This window comes from Anguilla anguilla, chromosome 2, assembly GCF_013347855.1.
Source record: "Anguilla anguilla isolate fAngAng1 chromosome 2, fAngAng1.pri, whole genome shotgun sequence".
Lineage (NCBI taxonomy): Eukaryota > Metazoa > Chordata > Actinopteri > Anguilliformes > Anguillidae > Anguilla > Anguilla anguilla.
Window position 1 is genome coordinate 37537960 of NC_049202.1, and position 20660 is coordinate 37558619.

At 47.6% G+C, this 20660-nt stretch overlaps 1 protein-coding gene across 1 annotated transcript in view; it reads right to left on the reverse strand.

The window, feature by feature from the left end:
* ppp1r1b (protein phosphatase 1, regulatory (inhibitor) subunit 1B) overlaps positions 1 to 20337 on the reverse strand; it is a 22796-nt gene extending 2459 nt beyond the window's left edge. The window contains exons 1-5 of the mRNA XM_035399229.1: positions 19822 to 20337; positions 6454 to 6537; positions 5680 to 5755; positions 528 to 692; positions 1 to 12 (exon numbers count right to left, since the gene is read on the reverse strand). The exon at positions 1 to 12 is cut by the window's left edge and continues 2459 nt beyond it. Of these exons, the coding sequence (XP_035255120.1) occupies positions 1 to 12; positions 528 to 692; positions 5680 to 5755; positions 6454 to 6537; positions 19822 to 19935 (451 nt within the window). The 5' untranslated portion in view covers positions 19936 to 20337. The remainder of the gene's footprint in view (positions 13 to 527; positions 693 to 5679; positions 5756 to 6453; positions 6538 to 19821) is intronic.
* Positions 20338 to 20660: the final 323 nt, after the last annotated feature.

Consider the following 20660-nt stretch of genomic DNA (forward strand, 5'->3'; position numbering starts at 1 on the left):
CCGCCTGAGAATCTGGGGAAGCAGGAAGTGACATCAGAGGAGTGGATCACACTGCCACATTACCTACGGAGTCTATGGGAGAAAATAAGGCTAAAAAATATTTTAATTTAAGATTAATTTTTTAAGCGTGAATTTGAGACATTTGAATTGATTTATGTAGAATATTATAGTTTTGAATTCAAATATATAAATTAATTAAAATCTTTTTGAACCTTATTTTGTTCCATAAGAGTCAGCCTCAGTCAGTCCGCATGTGAGATTCTCATGCAAATGGAATTGTCACATTGGTCGGTTTAATGCGGGTATCAGTGACGATGTCAAACAGCAACGGTGCATGCAAGTCGATTTTAGTGCCAGTGATTTACAGCCTATGTACTACTGTCAGTTAGTCAACATTAATATTAGCATCAGGGAGTCAGTGCCAGTGGCACAGAGTCAGAGTTAGTATTGGTCAGCGTTGGCGTCAGCGAGACAGAGCCAGAGTCAGTGAGCCAGGGGGTACCCTGGTCCCAGAGTTCCCCTCTCACCAGCACTGGAGGAAGAGCTCTCCTCGCTCTCCTCACTGTCCTCACTCTCCTCACTGTCCTCTCCAGAGGAGGGGCACTCCTCGCTCTCCACCCCCTCGGGGCGGTCCTCCACAGTGGGGCAGGCGCCGAGGGTCTGCATGTGAGCCTGAGCCATCCGCTGCACGGCTGGACCCGCGCACAGACCGACGGAGGGACGGACGCACAGACGCGCAGGCGCGCAGACACACAGACACACAGACACACAGAGGGATAAAGGGATAGGTTGTGTTTCAGAACAAATGTACTATTTCCAAGCTTCGGCATGGGCATCACTCTGCGTTACTCGACTTGTGCAATCAGACAGAAGGAAAGTCATTTTAAAGGAACAAATGACAGACACAGACACAAACACAGACAGACAGACAGGCCAACCAGCAGACACAGTCCAGTGGGACCATTGTCTAAATTTGTTCATACAGCCTCCGTGTCTGCTCATTTGCACATGTGAGATTGTGTGCATGAGAGGTGTGACTGCGTGAGAGATGGAGATGTGTTCATTCATGTCTGTGTGTTTGCGTGATTTATGAGAGAATGGTGACTGTCTGTCTGATTGTGAGTGTGGGAGTTTGTGTGTCTGAGAGAGACAGAGACAGAGAGAAAGTGTGTGCTTGTGTGTGTGTGTGAGAGAAAGAGAGAAAGTGTGTGGGTTTGTGGGTGTGCTTGTGATTGTGTGTGTGTGCATGTGTGTATGTGTGTGTGTGTGTGTGCTTGTGCATGCAAGTGTGTGCGCACATGTGTTTGTGTGTGTGTGTGTGTGTATGTGTGTTTGTCCGTGTGTGTGTGTATGTGTGTGAGTGCACGTGTGTTTGTGTGTGCGCGTGTGTGTGTGTGTGTGTATGCATGTGTTTGCATGTGTGTGTGTGTGTTCATGTGTGTGTGTGAGATTGTGTGTTTGTGTGGATCCAGCTGTGTGCACTGTGCTGTAATCCTGGATGATCCAGAGTAGCTCAGACTCACACTCGCTGCACAGCTGTCCCCATCCCTAATCCCATCACGTACACACATGCACGCGCGTGCGCACTAGCCCAAACAGGCCGAGTTGATACACTGACTAAGTGATACGCCTGCACTGTGAATCACACAGAGTCATGCCAGCAAAGCTGAAAAGATAACATGGAATGCAACAGACCGACACGGAGGCAGCCTCATAGAGCAAATTTATGTTTGGGAAAAGTAGAAGTGTAGTATTGTACAGGTAGTCACAGGACAATACATCTTAAGTCCAGTTCACAAAAAATGTTACAGTGCATTAATAAAACTCAGCATACAAACTTGGACAAACACAGCCATGAGGAATAGAGTAAGAGAGAGTGAAGAACAGAGGTGACTGAAACTATGTGATAATGCTTGATAAGTGATAATATTTGATTGCACAAAAGTGTTTTTAGAAATAATATATACAGCCACAAACAGTCACACTGGCTTATAAACAGTGAAGCTGTCCTCATATAAAGAGTTGCACCATAAATATGAATAGAAGTGGGAGAACTTTATTGAGTTCTGTGGTAAGTGAACACCAACCATGGTTCAGTAAACACAACATGCATAAAGCAGCTTTGACTGATAAGAAGGGGCCTCCATTTGAATTCCTGACTATGTACACTGTTCAGAAATATTAGACTCCTTGAGCAAGTCTTTAGTTTTCCATCATAAATAGGGCCACCAGTTTGTCTCCCCTTGTTTTCTTGCGTTGCACTTCAGTCCTCCGCCAGCTAGAGGTCGCAATAGCCTCTTCATCATGCCACTTCTCAAACAATCACCCCATTTTCACCACCTCAATAATCTGAGTTGATTAAGTAATTTCCACTAATTAAGAACAGATAATGATTGACAGAGATGTTTATAAGAAACAATTGCGTGCTAAATTCAGTTTGATTACCACTGTGGACATGCTGCAGTATTAAAATGTTGTACAGGGACATGATTTCTGTGGGAAATGCCTACATAAAAACTGAGAGGAGTTATAATACATTTAACTTGTGCAAAAAAGTTCAATAAAAAAATGAATTCATGATTCAACCAATTAACTGATCACGGTCTTCAATCAAAACCTTCAGTGGAAACAGGTATCTTAGTGCTGTGCCAAAACAAAAACCAGCACACCACTGGTCTGTTTTGGATAAGATTGGACACTCCTACTTTATATGGACACATTTTTCTTTTTACTACAGTAATACAATGTGTGTATGACACGCTGTCTCTGTCCTCAAAGTGTCCCCATATGCACTCCAACAGCACAGTTAAGTGATTATTTAAACAATTGAGTTTCTAATTGAGACATTTATAAACAATTAGTTGATCTAATATGGCAGTGGTGTCAAACTCGTTGCCATGGAGGGCCGTGTGTATGCAGGTTTTCATTCCAGCCTCAGATCTTAATTATATAATTAGTTAAATTATTTGCTGAATTAGGGATGCAGGTTTGTGCACAATGGTGACCCGACGTCTATGGTGACCCGCATTGTCTAAATAAAAATTTTCTTATATTCTGTGCTTCAATGCAGTTAAACGCATATGGCTGAATGAGTAATTGGACTCAATTAAGGCAGCATTAATTGGTTGGAATGAAAACCTGCATACACACGGCCCTCCATGGCAACGAGTTTGACACCACTGATCTAAACTTTCATCCACGTTCACTCTCCTTCCTGATTCTCCCCATATTAGATCAACTAATTGTTTATAAATGTCTCAATTAGAAACTCAATTGTTTAAATAATCACTTAACTGTGCTGTTGGAGTGCATATGGGGACACTTTGAGGACAGAGACAGCGTGTCGTACACACATCCAGTAAATAAGGTGCTGGGTTGAGAAGAGCAAATGAAAGGAAGGAAGACTGCACACTGACCTGCTCCATACACACCTTTATATAATTTATATAATATAATATAGTTGTACACATTATGTTTTCTCCCACTAAGACGTGATGCACATCATATTTCACATTTGAACTGTATATTATGTACATATATTTTTATATATATGGCCTTTTTAATTAGATATTTTCCTGTTCTGTCTTTCCTGCATAGCAGCGCAAGTATTGAAGTCTTCGCTTTGGCTTACAAGGATCAGTTCATCAGGTGGTTTGACCCCTTAAAATTAACCATTGAAGTGCAAGTTTAAATCGCTGCAGGTCACATGGTGGAGACAAACTGGTGGCCCTAATCATAATGAGGACATGGGGTTAGAGAAATGCACAGATTTTGTATGATATGATTACATTAATTAGTGTAGCAGTGACCATTACCAGAACATACAAGGAACTGGCACCACATCAGATTTTTTGGCTGGATCAGATTTGGCAATTTGTTGTGTTTACTTTTGCATAAAGATAGCAATGCATTTCCAAACCCATGGACTGCTTTAGAATCAAAAGTCTGTTTCATAACCGTGCTCCTGAACAAAATTAGGTGAGATTTCACACCTTTGCTGTTAACTTCAGAATCCAGGGACTGATTCTTATACTGTGAATTACTAGCAGGTTCTAGGTGTGGGCTGCATGAATGACACTATGGACCACATCTTGGTGCAAGAACAGGGTACATTATTGCCATGGTGAGCAGTGTTCCAGCCAAATAGACCGATGCCAAACTTCCTCAAAGTTCCCACACAGGCGTTTAAAAAAAAAAAAAACCCAAACCAGTTCCTTAACTGTGACCATTAAAAGAGTACTGCAGCTTCTCTGCACTGGGTTTCTCTCCCTACATTAACAAAATGGCCTCCTAATCAATCCCTAAATCAGTGGTAATCAACCCTGTTCCTGGAGATCTACCATCCTTTTAGTTTTCATTTCAGCCATAATTTGGCACACCTGACTCTACTAATTAGCAGCTGAACAAAATCTGTAGCCGTTGAATGGGGTGTACTTTGTTAGGGTGGGACCTACAGGATGGTAGATCTCCAGGAACAGGTTTGGTTACTACTGCCCATAATAAAGAAATGGCAAAACACTTTCCCATAACAAAATAAACAAAACAGTCTAACCAATGAATTTAAAGAACAAAACCACAGCCTACGGACTAGTGGCTGGTCTACACAGCAGCCCATCATCATGATGGCTGGTCCCAAATAATTTTCTTAATAAAGAGAATTTTGGCTGCTCTGGGGAGATGGCTCCCTCTGTTGGTAAAATGGAGAAGGGTCACCACACTTGTGACAGCACCTTTTGGCTGTCCAGGCTGGTGCAACAAATATGTACACATGAATTGCTGGATATTTGGGGATTCAGGCTTGGTCGTGCCTAATTTTTTTCACATTTCCTGTTTCTATAGAGGCTCTTTGTCACAGTCTCTCTCTAAAAAGCACAAATAAAATGAACTAAATTTAACGAAACTGAACATAATATAAAACAGACTGAGTCCAATAGAGAGACAGAACACCAAAAGCACGGTGGAACACAATGTGATAAAAACAAGCACTTGAAAGACACACACCCATACACAACCACATATTCATTAATTTGTGCCATCTTTTTGGCATGCGAGATCATTACCTTTCATTTCAACATCTGGTCTTATCCAGAACAACCCACGCATTTTTAATACACCATCCGTACAGCTTGATATTTTTTTACTGAAACAGTTCAGCTACCTTCAACTGCATTGGTGTTACAAGCCTGCTCCCCTAACCATTATGCTACATAATATCCCCATACTTTAAAACCAACGCTCGATCACGTTCATACTTAAACCTTACAACAACCTTGGCATAAGTTAGGTCAGAATTACGTTCACTGCGTGAACTGAACTGTGTTCTTGGCTATAAATAGTTGTACAAAATGAGTACTGTACCTTACCGAACCTGTGTTTTGTAGTTGTCCAATGACCATGATATACACTTTTGTACGTCGCTTTGGATAAAAGCGTCTGCTAAATAAATGTAATGTAATGTAACCTAACCATAAATGATTGATTTGCTTCGGTGCTCTACCGAACGGGTTTTGGCCAAACATAATGTTCACATTCCCTCAAAGCCTATTTTTGAAGCTTGTTCCCAGTTCTAATTTGAGCCTCGCATCGAAATATTCTTGCATAATTTCTGTATAGTCTCTTTCGCATAGTTTCAAGTGACTCACACACGGAGGCCAGCGCAGCTCTCATAAGCACACCTACCTTTCAGCGATGGAGGCTGGTATGCGCTTGGGTTGACACGCTTCGGCTTGAGGATTCCATTCTCCCCCACAACCCACTGAAACCACCAAGAAAAAACCAGAAAACAATAAAATGAAACATCTAATTACGCTAGTGTGCCATGATTAAAAAAAAAAAACTAAAAAAAAACTTAGTATTAGCATAAATTAAATTCACTTTGAGTTACATTTGATAACACGATACCTTAGGGTCATTTTACTACATATCATACAGTTTTTTTTAACACTTTATAGAACAGTTATTTTGGAATGTTTTTAAAAAAAATTCTAAATCAGTGTTCTAGAACTCCATTGCTTTCAAAGAACTGTAGTGATTGCTACATCAGCATGAGAACGTTCAGCTAATCTCATATTTGTGACCCTACACCTTAAAGCGGGGGTGGGCAATTTCGGTCCTGGAGGGCCAGTGTGTATGCAGGTTTTCGTTCCCACCAATTATCTTGGCTAAATGAGCCAATTGGCCGTATGCACCAACACTGGTTCACTCTGAGATTAGATCACAGTAAAATGTTTCATATGGGGACACAAGAACAGTCTTTGGCTGTCACTCATGCACTTATCAAATGTAGCTAAAATGCCAGATGGCATAAATGTTTGGGCTGATTATGTAATTAAGGCCAGAATTTGTCATGAAAATCAGAAGCAGATTCTTCCCTCATTGCCCTCCTCTGAAGGGTTAAACAGTTAAGGATTCAGCTGCGTTTACTCCTCCTAGCCTGCGGGGGCGCTGTCTGACCTGGTGAGTAGCAGTCTCCTCCTCAGGGGATGGATTTTCTGACACTCTGAAGAGTGTGGCAGGAGTGGGCCTCCGACGACGAATCTAGAGATACACCAAAGGAGCCAGTGTCAGTAAGCATGAAATATCACTTAATGTGTGCATGTATGTATTTAATGCAATGTTTTCCCCAGCCCCCCACCCCCACCCTTTTTTCCCCAATTTAGATTGCCCAATCACATTCGCCAGCCACAATCCCCACACCCCCTGCTATAATTAGTCAAGCACTTCTTGATTAAATATTTTGTGAACTATGGAGGCGGAGCTATTGTGTACAGGCCTGTACCATGATGGGCATTAGGGGAGGGGGGGTCACGGTTCACTAAAATGCAGTTTCAGGCAGGGTTTTATTTCTTTAGGACGGGTAATGGTTCAGTCTCTGGATTAATAAAAATCAACCCATACACTGGCACCGTGCCGTAACAGGATCAGTCACCCGGCTGCCCCCACATCGATATTACAGCAGCTTGTACATTTAGGATCCACACAAATATAAAACTGACATTAATTTCTGGGAAATCTGGAGGGTCTCTCAATGCATGATGCATGACTACCATAACTGTTCTGGTATATTGATATGGAAATTTGTGTACACCGAGTATAGATGTTCTGCATGTGCATGCATTGCAAGGAACCAAAGCTTATGTGTCTCCTGCTTCTGTGTCTCCCAACAATTATGGTCACCTGCAAAGAGAGCAGAAATAGAAGTAATCTAGTCTCTGGACATATCTGGGTCAGCCGAGCCCCTACCTCTCGCTCCCTGTCCCTCACACACAATGCCCCAGTACGGACAGCAGGTAGCCGGGACGCACTGTCCCATCTCTCACTGAGCACCGGGAACGAGAGAATGAGTCTTCACACGTCACTGCATCACATTATCACTAAACGTGTGCCAGTCACTGCTGTGGAGAGAAAATGGCGATCTTTGGATTAAAAATTAAAGAAAACCTGTGACGGGCAGCTCTGCGAAGCTCCGCCCATCGGCCCAAGCCTGCGGCTCGTAGAACTTCACACTTCCATCGCTAGCCGCGCTCTCGCGGGCAGGAAGTGATAATGCTATTTTCACAGACCCGCCAGGATCCTGCCGTCTGCATCGACGGCGCTCTGCGGTCCCAGCACCAGAGACTCGCGTTCCATCTGTTACCCGCTTACTCTAAAATCTCTGCGCTAACTGGCCAAATTAAGACACATCATCAGAAACAGCAGGAACCTGCCCTGTTCCACCTTACCTTCTCAGTGCAGCAATCATCTAGCAAAGCAATGTGTGTGTGTGTGTGTGTGTGTGTGTGTGTGTGCGCGTGTGTCCGGCAGGGCCCTCAGATCAACTAAACTAAAGACGATCTGCAAGCTTGGTCCTCTGATGTGACCAGCAGACCTGGGTCAAATACGTTTTTGGTTTTGATTTACATACTTTTCTACGCTTCACTGATCTTGTCTGGCGTATTGGAGCCAATGAAATACTCTCAAAAAGTGCAAACCCCCGCCTTCTGGTCATACTGGCAGGCTCAATTACACCAGGCAAGATCAACAGAGCACAGAAAAGTATTTGAATCCAAAACAAGTGCAATTTGACCCAGGTCTGGTGACCGGGGTTTGACGTCAGAGACAGACGCGGTGCTGGTAGCTGCGCTCCTCGGGGTCAGGCCCCGGCAGCCAGCCGCGGCTCCAGACTGCGTCAGACTCGCACGTGCCGCCCCGACGCGAGCGTCTCGGGCCGCCGGGCGAAGAGCCGTCTCAGAGACCGCTGGCACCCGACGCCACCGCCGCTCGCTGTTCTAACTGAGGCGGGCACTCCTCGCGCTGGCAGCGAGCGCGGCGTTGGCACGGCAACCCCCCCCCCAGTCGCAGAACGTGCCAGCGACGATCGCCGCGTTTCAGCATGCCAATTAAGCGCCGGCCCGCGACGCCCAGCGAATCGTAATCGCGCCGCTGCTGCCCGCCTCTCTCCCTGTCTGCCGAAATCCCTTCTGTCCCCCCTCTCTCTCTCTCTCTTTCTCTCTCTCTCTCCTCCAGCCCCGTTTTTATTCCGTTCGGTCTCCCTTTTCCATCCCTGTCTTTCACAGTCTCCGCCCTCTTCCTGCTGTCTTCCCCCCCCCCTGTCCCCGCCCCCCTTTGCGGCGGGAAGTTCCCCCGCCGTGATCTCGTCACGGCGCACAGCTGACAATACCCCCCCCGCTCGCCCCGGGTGACATCAGCAGGTTTCCGCCTAACCCCGCCCCCCTCTAACGCGACGCTCCCGGTGACACCTCGGCTCCCGGGGAAAACGCCGGGGGTGGGGGATAAAAAAACCACGGGGTGGCGCACTCGGAAGAATCCAGGGAAGATTCCGTCCGGTCGGACGGCGTCCCGTCGGAGCTCAGAGGCGTCCCGGGCAGGCCTGTGTTTTGGCGGTGGCTCATCAGGGACGTGAGCTTTTCATGGACAGATTGAGCTTGACCTCCTGGCGAGTGACTGTTCCTCAAACACGTTCCAATACAGCAGAGAGTATGCAGAGTGCACCGAATGCACACACACACACACACACATATGTGTCTGTCGTTTTTCTTTTGTCACGCAACAATCGTCCATGACACAGCCCTCCCTGAATCACAACTCCTGTTTCTCTCCAGTGCGTAATGGGCAGGGAAAGGGGTTTAGTAGGTAGATGACTGCGTCAACGGCTTTAATTGCTTCCACAATCTCCATGTTACCTTCCAGCAGTCATTTCATATATCAAATGCGTATATGTACACGGACGGAATTTTACCTGGAAGCAGGGCAACATAGCTCAGGAGGTAAGACCGATTGTCTGGCAGTTGGAGGGTTGCCGGTTCAAACCCCGCCCTGGGCATGTCGAAGTGTCCTTGAGCAAGACACCTAACCCCTAACTGCTCTGGCGAATGAGAGGCATCAATTATAAAGCATTTTGGATAAAAGTGCTATATAAATGCAGTCCGTTTACCGTTTAGGAGCAAAGAGCGCGTGTGGCACTACACGCACAGCCACACAGGTGACCGCTGTCAGGGCGACGGTGGCGCGTGTCGGCGGCAGAGAGGAAACGGGTGACACAGCGGCCGCCGGTAATTTTCCACGTCCGAATCGCTCCTCTGCCAGTCGCGTAAATCCAGCGGTAAATTTCTCATTCGCGGGAACACCGGAACACAGATAGCCAAATTACATTTTGTGCTGTTTGTTTGTTTTTTTCCTGCTTCCTTTCTCCGGGCGTATCTGCGCGTAATCATGTGACGTCGCGCTGGCGTCTAATCCCCGCGGCTTTCGTCTGCGCGGGCATACTTTCGGCACTTTATAAATCCTCTTTACAAACGATATTTACCGGGCTTATACAGTATCGCTATCGCCACGGGGTCAACAACAATTTAGGTGGTCCGCTCGCATTTCGGTACTCGTTTTGGGAAAGACGAATCTTGACCTGTCAAAATATATCAACCGAAAAAGAAAACTGACAGAAAATGTGCTACTAATTAACCTGCTTTAAAAATTCAATTTTTCAGTTAAATTATCGATGTGGTTCATTCTTTAGCACAGCTGCATTTGCATTTGTTCGGCAGTGTTTTCTCCCCCTTGATTTTAACCTGCAAGCTTGTGTTATTATGTAAGTATGGCCGTACTCTCTGACCCCAGTTATGAAACTCTGCAGCTCTTTTCCGAGTGGGTATATCCATCTGAATGGAAGGGCCAGCAGGTCCCTCTCGGTGCCAGCCGTAACTGGGCTGAGAGCAAGCCTTTCGCTGGCCCGGACAGAAAGGCAGCCAGCCTCGGCACGCACGCGGATCTCTCTCCCCCTGCGGCGTTCTCAGCGCCCCTACGGGCTCGCCGGAGAGAGAGGGGCGCTAATTGAATCGCTGTGACCGCCGCGACCCTCTCCCCCTCCCCCTCAGGACTCCCGAAACGCAGACTGGCATAGGGGACCGAAAACCCGGCGCGTCTCGCTAATGTCAAGGACGGCCTAAGGACGGCATTCTGCTTTAATAAAAAAAAAGCCCCCCCGCCCCCCCCTGCCTCCCCGGTGTCCCCTCAAGAAATGTCTTCCCCCTGGCGCTTCTGCTCGCGAGCTGCGCGGTCTGTCGCGCTCGAGATGGACGATTAATGGACAGAGATTCCAGCAGAGCTCTGACGCCGCGATGCTGCTAGCGCGGCGTCCATTCGCCCGGAGTGAGAAGCATTCTTGCTGGAAGGAAGCCTTTGTGCTCACATCGCTGGCATGGAGACAGAGCCCGAGAGTGGCCCTTAAAGCACAACAAAGTCCCCTGATTTACGGTGTGAAATGTACCTGGCCCTTCTTTCTTCTCTTCCCTTTTTTTTCCCCCCTCCTCTTTCTTCCTTGGCCCCTTGCTTTCGTTTGCTCTTTCACGTCAGTCCTATTCAATTCACTCCATTACCAGGTGTTAAAGCGATAATGAAAATAAAATAACTACTTAAACGATTGCTGAGACAATACAAATTAAATTAGATGTTTAAGATTAAAAGGAAATATTGTCTTCAAGGTTTGAGGCGTTTGAGGTATGAACGTGATCTTGTGTCATTTTTACATTGTATTACTTTACATTATGAAACAATCACGTGGTAGATACTATTATCCAGAGTGGTGTACTGGTAGTGAACATCAATGTTACTCTAAGAAATACATAAATGCAGTATCATCAAGAAGGCACAGTGGCCTATTTATAATCACAAGGTGTAATGGTAACCTAACAAACAACAATTTGTATTGTAACAAAGGAAATTACCACTAGACAGGTAAACTATCCTTACATAGCTATACCTATAACATTATCTATTGTAGCTCAGCCTGGCAGGCAGCTACAATGCAGTAATACGTTCTTGTTCCTCTGAAAGGAGGTTGGGTAATCTGTTCTTTGGGGCAGGAAATTGCTAGTACATGTGTTACATTTAAAAATCAAACTCCCTTTACTTTCAGGCAATTGCTACACATTTAAAAAAAAAATCTCAACCACTTGTTGACTGCTCTTTCTTCCCCTCATCTCTCCCACCCTCTCTCTCTCACTCTTTCTCCCTCTCTCTTTCCCTCTCTCTCTCTCTTTCAGCATCGTTCCTCGTGTAGGTTTAACTCGGAAAGCGACGCGTGAGAATTAACAATGCAGAGGGCCTCACACGCGCACACAGGTACCCGCGCCGCCGAACGGGGGCACAGAGAGACCTCGGGCTGCGTCTGGAGCGAACGAGCGCGAGCCCGAACCAGAACGAGCACAGACCGATGTGGGCCTCCACACAGGGGACAGGCCCCCGCAGATCCACCACCCCCAGCCTATAAAAAGAAGCACCAGGACAGCTTAAACTAGATCTGCGGGCCCGGGGGACGCACGGAGGAGAGCGCTTCCGCCCACACTGGAGACAATGAGAGCGCAGATGCCCAGCATTCGTGGGACGCACCTCCTCTGCAGTATTCCGGCACTTTCTGAGCACGCCCGTCATTGTGTGGCACGGCTCTCGTTTGAAAATAGCGCTGCGAACGTCGGCGCCGTCGCTACATTTTAATCGAGACCCAAAAGCATACGCTCTTTGGTTTATTCGAGGATGCAGATCGAACGTCGACCCACGCACTCCTGCGAGCGCACGCACCTGTCGTTCTTCAGCCTGTTCGCTGTCAGAAAAAAAAACATCATTAAATTACCCTCACTGTCTCTGTCACTCTCGCTCTGAAGCAGGTCAACACGGTGTCTCCAATCCCTCTTCCAATCTGGGTCCCTTCTCTCTCTCTATCTCTCTCTTGCTCACACACACACACACACACACACGCACACAAGCGCGCACACACACACACTCCCCCTCCTCTCTCTTTCTCCCCGTTCCTCCCTGTCCCTATTTCTTTAGTGTGTAATCTGTATTTTCTCTCTGCCCTCTCTCTCGATCCCCAGTTTATCTGACAGCTCATCTCTTTTTAGAGTGCGCATCTGCAACCATAAACACAGCAAAATGCCATGCTGTCTGTTTCCACCATTATTGCATGACATGCACAACGCTACGTGTACGAGCAAATTGCATGAGCTGCATGATTTGCTACGTGCATCTTCAGGGCGTGGAACTACCTTTCTGAGAAACACAGTGAAGTCACATTTTTGTGCTGGTCCCGTATCACACACCAACGTACTCCCAGGCAAACAGGTACACAATCAGCACATTCATTATACGGACAGTGCACAACAACATATCTCCCACACCATATTCAGTTACATATCATGTCGTCACCCAGTACGCAGGTCAGCTATAATCACCAACCAGACCGCAGTCAGGTATCATGTGACCAGCAAAGTGTCAGACGATACACCTGTGCAATCAGATATCTGAAAGCCCTAAGGTATCTTGTGCTTGTGCACAGTCAGGTATTATACATCTCTACACACGCATGTCCCTAATAATGTACAGAACAATGGCGCTTCTATTCCACAGGATGTGAATCTCATTTACCTGAACAATCTGAACAGTACTGGAGTCTGTCCATCACTCAGATCGAAATTAAAATTCACGTCCTGCAACACTGGCATGGCAACCATACGCGTCGCCCATGCACCGCTGTGATAAAATAAACGACGGGTCACCGCACAACGAGATTTATATTTAGCTATGGTGTCTTTCGCCAACTCGCTTTTATGCTAAAATTCAAACGCAAATGAGCTTATTGAGATGGAGAGTTCCCATCGTGATAAGGAAACAATGATAAAAAAGAGATTAAATTTGAGCACACAAAAGAATTAATGAAAAGTATGGACAACTGATTAAAACGTTCAGAAAAAGTGTCGGAAAACACCTCAGTCAAGAGGGATTTAATGACATGCACGGCGACAGAAACAAGAGAGAGAGTTAAGGTAGCAAATAATGATGATGGAATGAATAATATGGATGTGGATGGAATGAGTGGAAGCAGAATAACCTGATGTGTTCTTCTCTTCCTCTCCGTTACATCACAACCCACCGCAGAACAAAGAGGCGCACGAATGACCGCCGCGTTCGAGTGGGCTTCAGGATGACCTCTGACCTCTTCCTAAAATGGCTGCCAGATTCTGACGCTGTGTGGGTGTAGTCACGGTGCAGCTCTGGGCCTAGTCAGACGAAGGGAACCTCGCAGCTGAGCAGATCCATTGACGCTGCCAGGTAAACTGTACGCGTGTAAACGCCAATCAGTCCTCGTTACTGAATACATTTTATTTTTCGTGTTTTTGCTGAAATGTTGTGATCTACTGAGTAGGCTGGTGTTATATTAATTTGGACCACTGTAAATTATGTTGAATGATTAGACAGCTTTCACGTCTGACTCATCGCCGGGTCCAGTTAAACCTCGTGGACTGAAATAAAACAGGATATTTAGTTGCGGTCTGGAGACTTACTTTACTCTGAAAATGACCTAACAGCGACCTTTCACTTCCGTGACCCCAATAGAGTGAAAGTAACAAGAAATTGACTGGCTCCTCCTCATCCCCCTGGGTGCCATCGAGCCGTTTGCTTTGCTCATTGGAAGCACTGAGATCTCTTGAGCAGGTTTCTCCTGGATATAACAGTTTATGGTTTATGACACGAAGCTATATGGCCTTATATAATGGTAGTCCGTGACTGACAGGCCCCCCTAGGGGCAGGGTAAAGAGGACCTAATGCTGCCCCCACTCCAGGACAGGACACTGTCTGTCTTCCAGTCTAACCTCACTGAAACACAGATTTAATCTCACTGCTGACGGACAGCAGGAGCTGCCACTCAAACGGATTTTTGTGGCACTTTTTAATCAAGGCTTCGCAAGCCCTTACCAGAGAACGTGAAGCCCGTCCGTTTGTACCACTTTGCCTCCTTTCCCCTCAAGGTTTCAGGGCAGTCAGTAAACAGCCAGTCAGAGCATTGGGCTGAGGAGGTCGAGAAAAAGCCAGACTGGAGTTTGGCAAGGACAGCCGGCAGATTTATGGGGGAATTTTTAGGTGGAGCGCAAATCTCTCACCCTGGCCGAGAGATCAAAGGCAGAGGTTCGGGAGGGGGGTAGCGGCCGGGCGAGCATATGGCCCTGGCTGGATTGGCGCTGTTTCATGGCACACGTGTTCACTCTGCTGCCCGTCGACCTGCCGGAATGCCGGGGAAACGGTAAACAAGTGTCACCCCCCACTCCGCCGAAATCGGATGGATGGCCCGTTCGTTCGTTAGCGTTAGCGGAGCCCCAAGCGGCTGGATGACGGCTCTCGGAGCGCGGACGCGGAACCTCGCGGAGAGTGTTTGGGTGTCACGGGGGAACGGGCACAACCCTAGGGTCGCGCAGTTCGGCGCTGCTAAGGGCAGCTACACTCGAGGTTAACTTGCTACCTGGTCTCCACAGAGCAACAGGAGGGGCGACATAGCTCAGGAGGTAAGAGCAGTTGACTGGCAGTCGGAGGGTTGCCGGTTCGATCCCCCGCCCTGGGTGTGTCGACGTGTCCCTGAGCAAGACACCTAACCCCTAATTGCTCCCAACGAGCTGATTGGTACCTTGCATGGCAGCCTTTCACCATTGGTGTGAGAGTGTGTGTGTGAATGGGTGAATGAGAGGCATCAATTGTGAAGCGCTTTGGATAAAAGCGCTATATAAATGCAGTCCATTTACCAGAAAGATCTTTTCCACTTGTTCCCTCCTGTTTATAAAATAGGTCAGAGAGCTACCTAAGAGATTCACCTAAGAGATCAAGCTCATCTACTGTAGATGTCTAATTAGTAGCACTGTCCATTGTGGGAGCTTTATACACTGCGCATGCTGTAAACCTGCAGATACACATATTTTCACATATAGGTGCAAGCAGAAACATGCACATTAGCACCTGCGTAATGCAGAGTGTAAAATGTTATAATATCGACTGATGGAAATGCAAATGATATAAGTAAATGTAAGTAAACGTTATGTGATTCTATGTCCACAGCTTGTTAAGTATAGAATGTGCCTTTCGTAGAGGCTGTAGTCTGGAAGGCTTTTTAAATTTCAATATCAGTTCAGGGATTCCAAAAAACAAGAGGTCACAAGGTAATTGTTTTTGGTGGAACTGTGCTTGAAGGGTGCAGTCCCTGATTGAGTGACAGTTGGTGTCACTCTGTCATCAGGCACACACACTCACTGCACACACTCATACACGCGCAGCACTGTCCAGATGTCCAGTATCCTTCCCCTACTGAGCCGGAGCCTCATTGAAACCATGCACTTAATCATTGTATACTGGCTGTGGTGCATTTCAAGGTGGAGGGTCTATCTGCCTTCTGCCTTGTACCAGTGTACAGTCTGCAGAGGAGGGCTTTCAGCTGAAACAGCTGGGAGCTGAGAGGAGGAGAGGGGCTCCAGTCAGCGCAGTATCCTCCATGAACATGACCTCACAGACGCACAGCAAGACAGATCAAAGAAACCAATTAAAGAGTGAATAAATAACTACATCTTTACATCTCTCTCTCTCTCTCTCTCTCTCTCTCTCTCTCTCTATCTCTCTCTCTCTGATTCTCTGTCTCCCTCTCTCTCTCTCTCTCTCTCTCTCACTCATGAAAAACATACTGGTATGGCAAAGTACTGAAAGGAGGGAGACACAGCCCAGTAAACTGCGTTAACATTCTGGCCACTCATCTCTGACAGGTCGAACTCTTACAGAGGGGATGGTAATGAGTATACCACACAATATCATTGAAGTTCATATTGTTAGGAATTGCTGACTATTTCTTTCTAAAGACACAATCCTAGTTTATTCCCTGCTTACAGCAATCCCCTGCTGTAAACAGGGAATACAGCATTGAGCTTATGTTGGCTTGATGAGAAATGAGTCCAAGTGTGCCAGAAGACCTAGAATTGGCTGTAAGATGGTGGAGGAGATGTTCTGGGATTCATCGAGTGTGAGCGGGCTCTCCAAGGTAAAGGAGCAGAGCCAGAGCAACTTTGTTTCCTCGACGTGAATTCTGTATTGAGCACAGCCCTGGGGCGGACGAAACGCTCATTACCGCCAAGGTGCTGAGCGAACGCCTCAGTGCGCAGACTCGCCTTCTCATCGAGAGCTCCGCGTCACCTTCCCGGCACGCCCAGCGTCCCTCCTGAGATTTCCCAGCTGACGGGGGCGTGTGTTTACAGTCCTACGGACTTGCCGTGTTTACCCACAAACACAGACCGCGCCAAAGGTTGCGTCCCGTCACACTCCGAAGCGCGGCGGGGCCAGACGCAGGAGAAGTGCCCCGTGCAGAAAATGGCGCTCCTCTTTCCTGGCTTGGAGTAAATGATGACTTGTTTTGATAACACGGTTTATCAGCACCAGCTGTGGGCATGAAAATTTTAGTCACGGTCCGGCTAGTGCTGACGCAGAACAAACAAGCGCGGTACGTACAAACTCCGGTACCTGCAGTAATACCGCCCGCTTAGCTTCTCATTTCGATGGGACGGATTTGCATAGCTTAGCGGACGCCCCGCCCGCAATGAAGAAAACAGGAAGCAGAACGGCCGAAAGGGCACAGAAGTCTGCGGCGATGAAATAAGTGATTTCGTAGAGCTGCCCTCAGGGTCTCATTGTTTGCTTCTGTGGGCTGAGGGGATTAAACATGGCGACCAGTGGGTGTTACATGCGGGTGGCTTTCACACGACTCAACTCTGGCAACAGCCGCGGCGGTTGGAGGAATGTGAATGAATACGGCTCCCAGTTCCAGCCTATACAGTCGACGCGCGCAGTAAACGCATTGACGCAAATCAGACAGAAAGCTAACTCTTCCTGAGAGTATGCTAGCGGATGAAGCAGTGCACCGTTAATACAGTAGCAAAGAAAGAAACAGTGCTTCATTGGCAGTGTAGTTCAGTTCAATAACAGAACTACAATCAAGGGGAACTTTTAATGGTCTGATATTGCTACTGTTGAAAACAATGTTCTCAGGTAGGAACACATAAGCTCCCTGGCTATTTTAAGAATGGTGTGCTGCTATCTGGGGCAGCACTGTTGCCGCATGTACACTTTAGGCAGTTACTCCTCTTCCCAACCTTAATCTACTGCGTTTAATGGCGAAAGCAGGGGGGTTTCGTGTGAACGACTCGGTGCGCTCCGATGGGTCGCGAACGATGGCTCGGTGACGTCACCGAGGCCGCTGCGCCAGTCCGAAGGTGACAGGAGGCGGGTCGGATGGCGGACTTTGTCCCGCTGCTGACTGACGTCATCCGGCTTGCATTCCCAGTAGAGGTAAGAGGTCTTCTGAGGCCTGACCTCTCGGGCCACATGAATAACGCTCCTCAGCTCTCATCTCCGCACGCTCCCCTCCTCGCCCTCCCCGCCAACGTTCTTCCTCCTTCCCTTTTTTCCCAATGCTAAGATGTTTCTTCCCCACTCGGCCATTCATTACATAATGAATTACATTCATTACATTACAGGCATTTAGGGAACGATCTAATTACACAGCATTTACATTGCATCCATTTATAAAGCTGGATATGTACTGAAGCAATGCGGGTTAAGTACCTTGTTCAAGAAGGGTACAACAGCAGTGCCTTACCCGGGAATCAAACCTGCAACCTCTTGGTTACAAGACCAGCTTCTCTCCCATTACGCTACAGTGCCACCCTCCACTACTCTCCTCACAGTGCCTCCGCCCCCCAATCCCCAATCCCCCCCCCCGCCCCCTCCATTCCCCAGTCCATGTGAACCGTAATGACGTTAACTTGCTGTACATCGGGTTCACCTTTTCCTCTTTCAGGAAGTCAGCCCGGCACGCACCGCAGCCGCCCGCGTGACCCGTCCGCGGCGGCACCCAGCCCTCCAATTAAAACCCACGTGCCCCCCCGCCTCCCTCCCGCCGAGGTCAGCGGATACAACGCGCCACTGTTAGCCCGTTCGGTCGCCTCGCCGCCCGCTTCTCTGCCAGGGACCCCCCTTCGACGCCACTGGCCGGCGGACGTCACAGAGCTCCATTCATGCGCTAACGCGGCCCTCGCCTTCCGCGGCGTCGCGGCTAACCAGCGGGAGGGCGCCTAATAAACAAACTCCTGGGAACAACCGCCGGGCTAATGAACTGGGATTGGGGAGGCTGGGAGCCTGCTAATGCGAGAAGAGCCAGATTAAACAGCTGAGGAGCAGAGGCAAGTTATTATATGTCCAGTCCTTACATTATTTTGTACTATATTCTCTTATAAGGTAAGATAACACTTTATTAATCCCAGGGGGGTGGGGGGAATTTGGGTGTTATACCCTTAAATTAGGGCAGAGATTACCACAGTAGCATGCAAAACTTACTCACTGACCAATCAGGTTTCAGGGCCATGGCTAAGGTTCCAAGAACAGCGCTCTGTCTGTCTGACATCGGAACCTGCAGCCCTCAGACAGTGATCCTACTGCCCAAACAGTGCTACGTCAACTCAGAACTGAGAACACTGAGCAGGAAGACATCTCCCTTTTGATTGGCTGAGCATGCACCGATCTCAGACATTGGAAGCATGGCATAATATAGCATGCGCATAATATATCATGAGCAGGCATCTAAGAGGTTGGAGCTTTGAGTGAAGGTATGTCTCTCGGGAACCACAACCCAGAATAAGATGAGCGCAGCCTGTTGCGCTAACTGCTACGCCACTGCTCTACCCTGACATCATAAGAAACCAACCAACCAGCCCTTTCCCTCATCCCTCCGTTCTCCCTCAACCCTTCAGCACAGGGACTGGCTGGCCTGGATTCACCATTCCAGCATAAACTAAATAAGAGGGATCAGGGTGTCCCTTCAGTCTTTTGAAGTAGACCACCTGATTGGCTGATTAGATTACTGATGAAGAGAACAGTAAGACTAACTCTTAAATCAAGAAGGAAAGATGTTTGTGTGAGAGAGAGAAAGGCAAAAGGGGGGTGAAATTGTTATTCTTAACAATCATTGACTATATCTGGCAGTGGTTTTCTAATAGTCTTTCCAGTCATGGTGGAATTTTAGTGGCACTGAGCTGAAATTTAGCACTTGTGTTAACCTTAATTAGTTCCGCTCTCTATGCATATAGATTTGTGTGTCAGCTCAAAATAGTGCCTACAGAACACAGAGTCAATACAAGATTGACCCGCTCAGAATCCACAATCTGCAATGTGCATTTACAGAAATACATCAAGTACAGCAAGACACCTTACACAGAGCACATAGACAACATGCATACACACACACACACATACCCACTCACACGCGCAAATGCAAATACAAACACACACATGGACATGTGTACACACACTCACAAACAAAAACACACACACAGAGACATGCATACACACTCACACACACATACACACACACACACACACACACACACACACATACAGACATGCATACACACTCACAAACACACACACACACACACACACACACACACACTTCCGGACGTCCTTACTCACCATCTCTACTTGCCGCGGGTCCAGCTGAGTGGGCACGGTGGTCGGGACTGAGAAATGGATCTTTTTCCTCTCCTTTGTCTCGTCCCCGACTTCAGATGATGACAGTGGATCCATGCCTGTGTCTGTCTGCCTGGAATCGGCAGGCTTACGTTCCCCTGATTGAAATTCCCCCACAAGGCAGCGCGTGGATTCCAACTTCCCCACTGCTCCGTGCCCCGGGCTCTGACTCTGCTTCGTTCACAGAGTTTGAAAACCTGCCTTCCCCTCTTCACCCCTGTAACTCTTTTCTTTTGCTCTTCAGGTGACTGGATTCTTTCTCCCTTCTCCTTTTTATTGCTCTTTCTCTCTCTCTCCCGATGACTCTCACACACTGTCTGTGTATGTGCTAAGCCTGTCTACTCTGTTTGCCTCTGTACGAGTGGTATGAGCTTATCTCTCCTCCCTCTCTCTCTCTCTCTCTCCGTTGCTCTCTCTCCTCTCTCTCTCTGCTATTCTCTCTCTCCCCCCCTCTCTCTCTCTCTCTCACTCTTTCCCCCCCCCTCGCTTGTTTGCCCATAACCTGTGCAGCAGGAGGGGAAGAGGGATGTCCTTAGAACAAGAGGAGGGAGGGAGGGAGGATGGAGAGGGAGTGAGTGTTCAGACAGGGAGAGAAAGAACGAGGTTGTGTGTGCGCACACGTGTGCATGTGTATGTGCATGTGTGTGTGTGTGTGTGTGTGAGAGGGAGAGTATGTTAAGCTGGAGTTGATTTGCAATCGGAAAAAAAAAGATAATCTTGTCCCTTCAGCTGAGCCTCTTTTGGCCTCTTTGTGTGAATGAGAGATTTATGCGGTCTGTGTG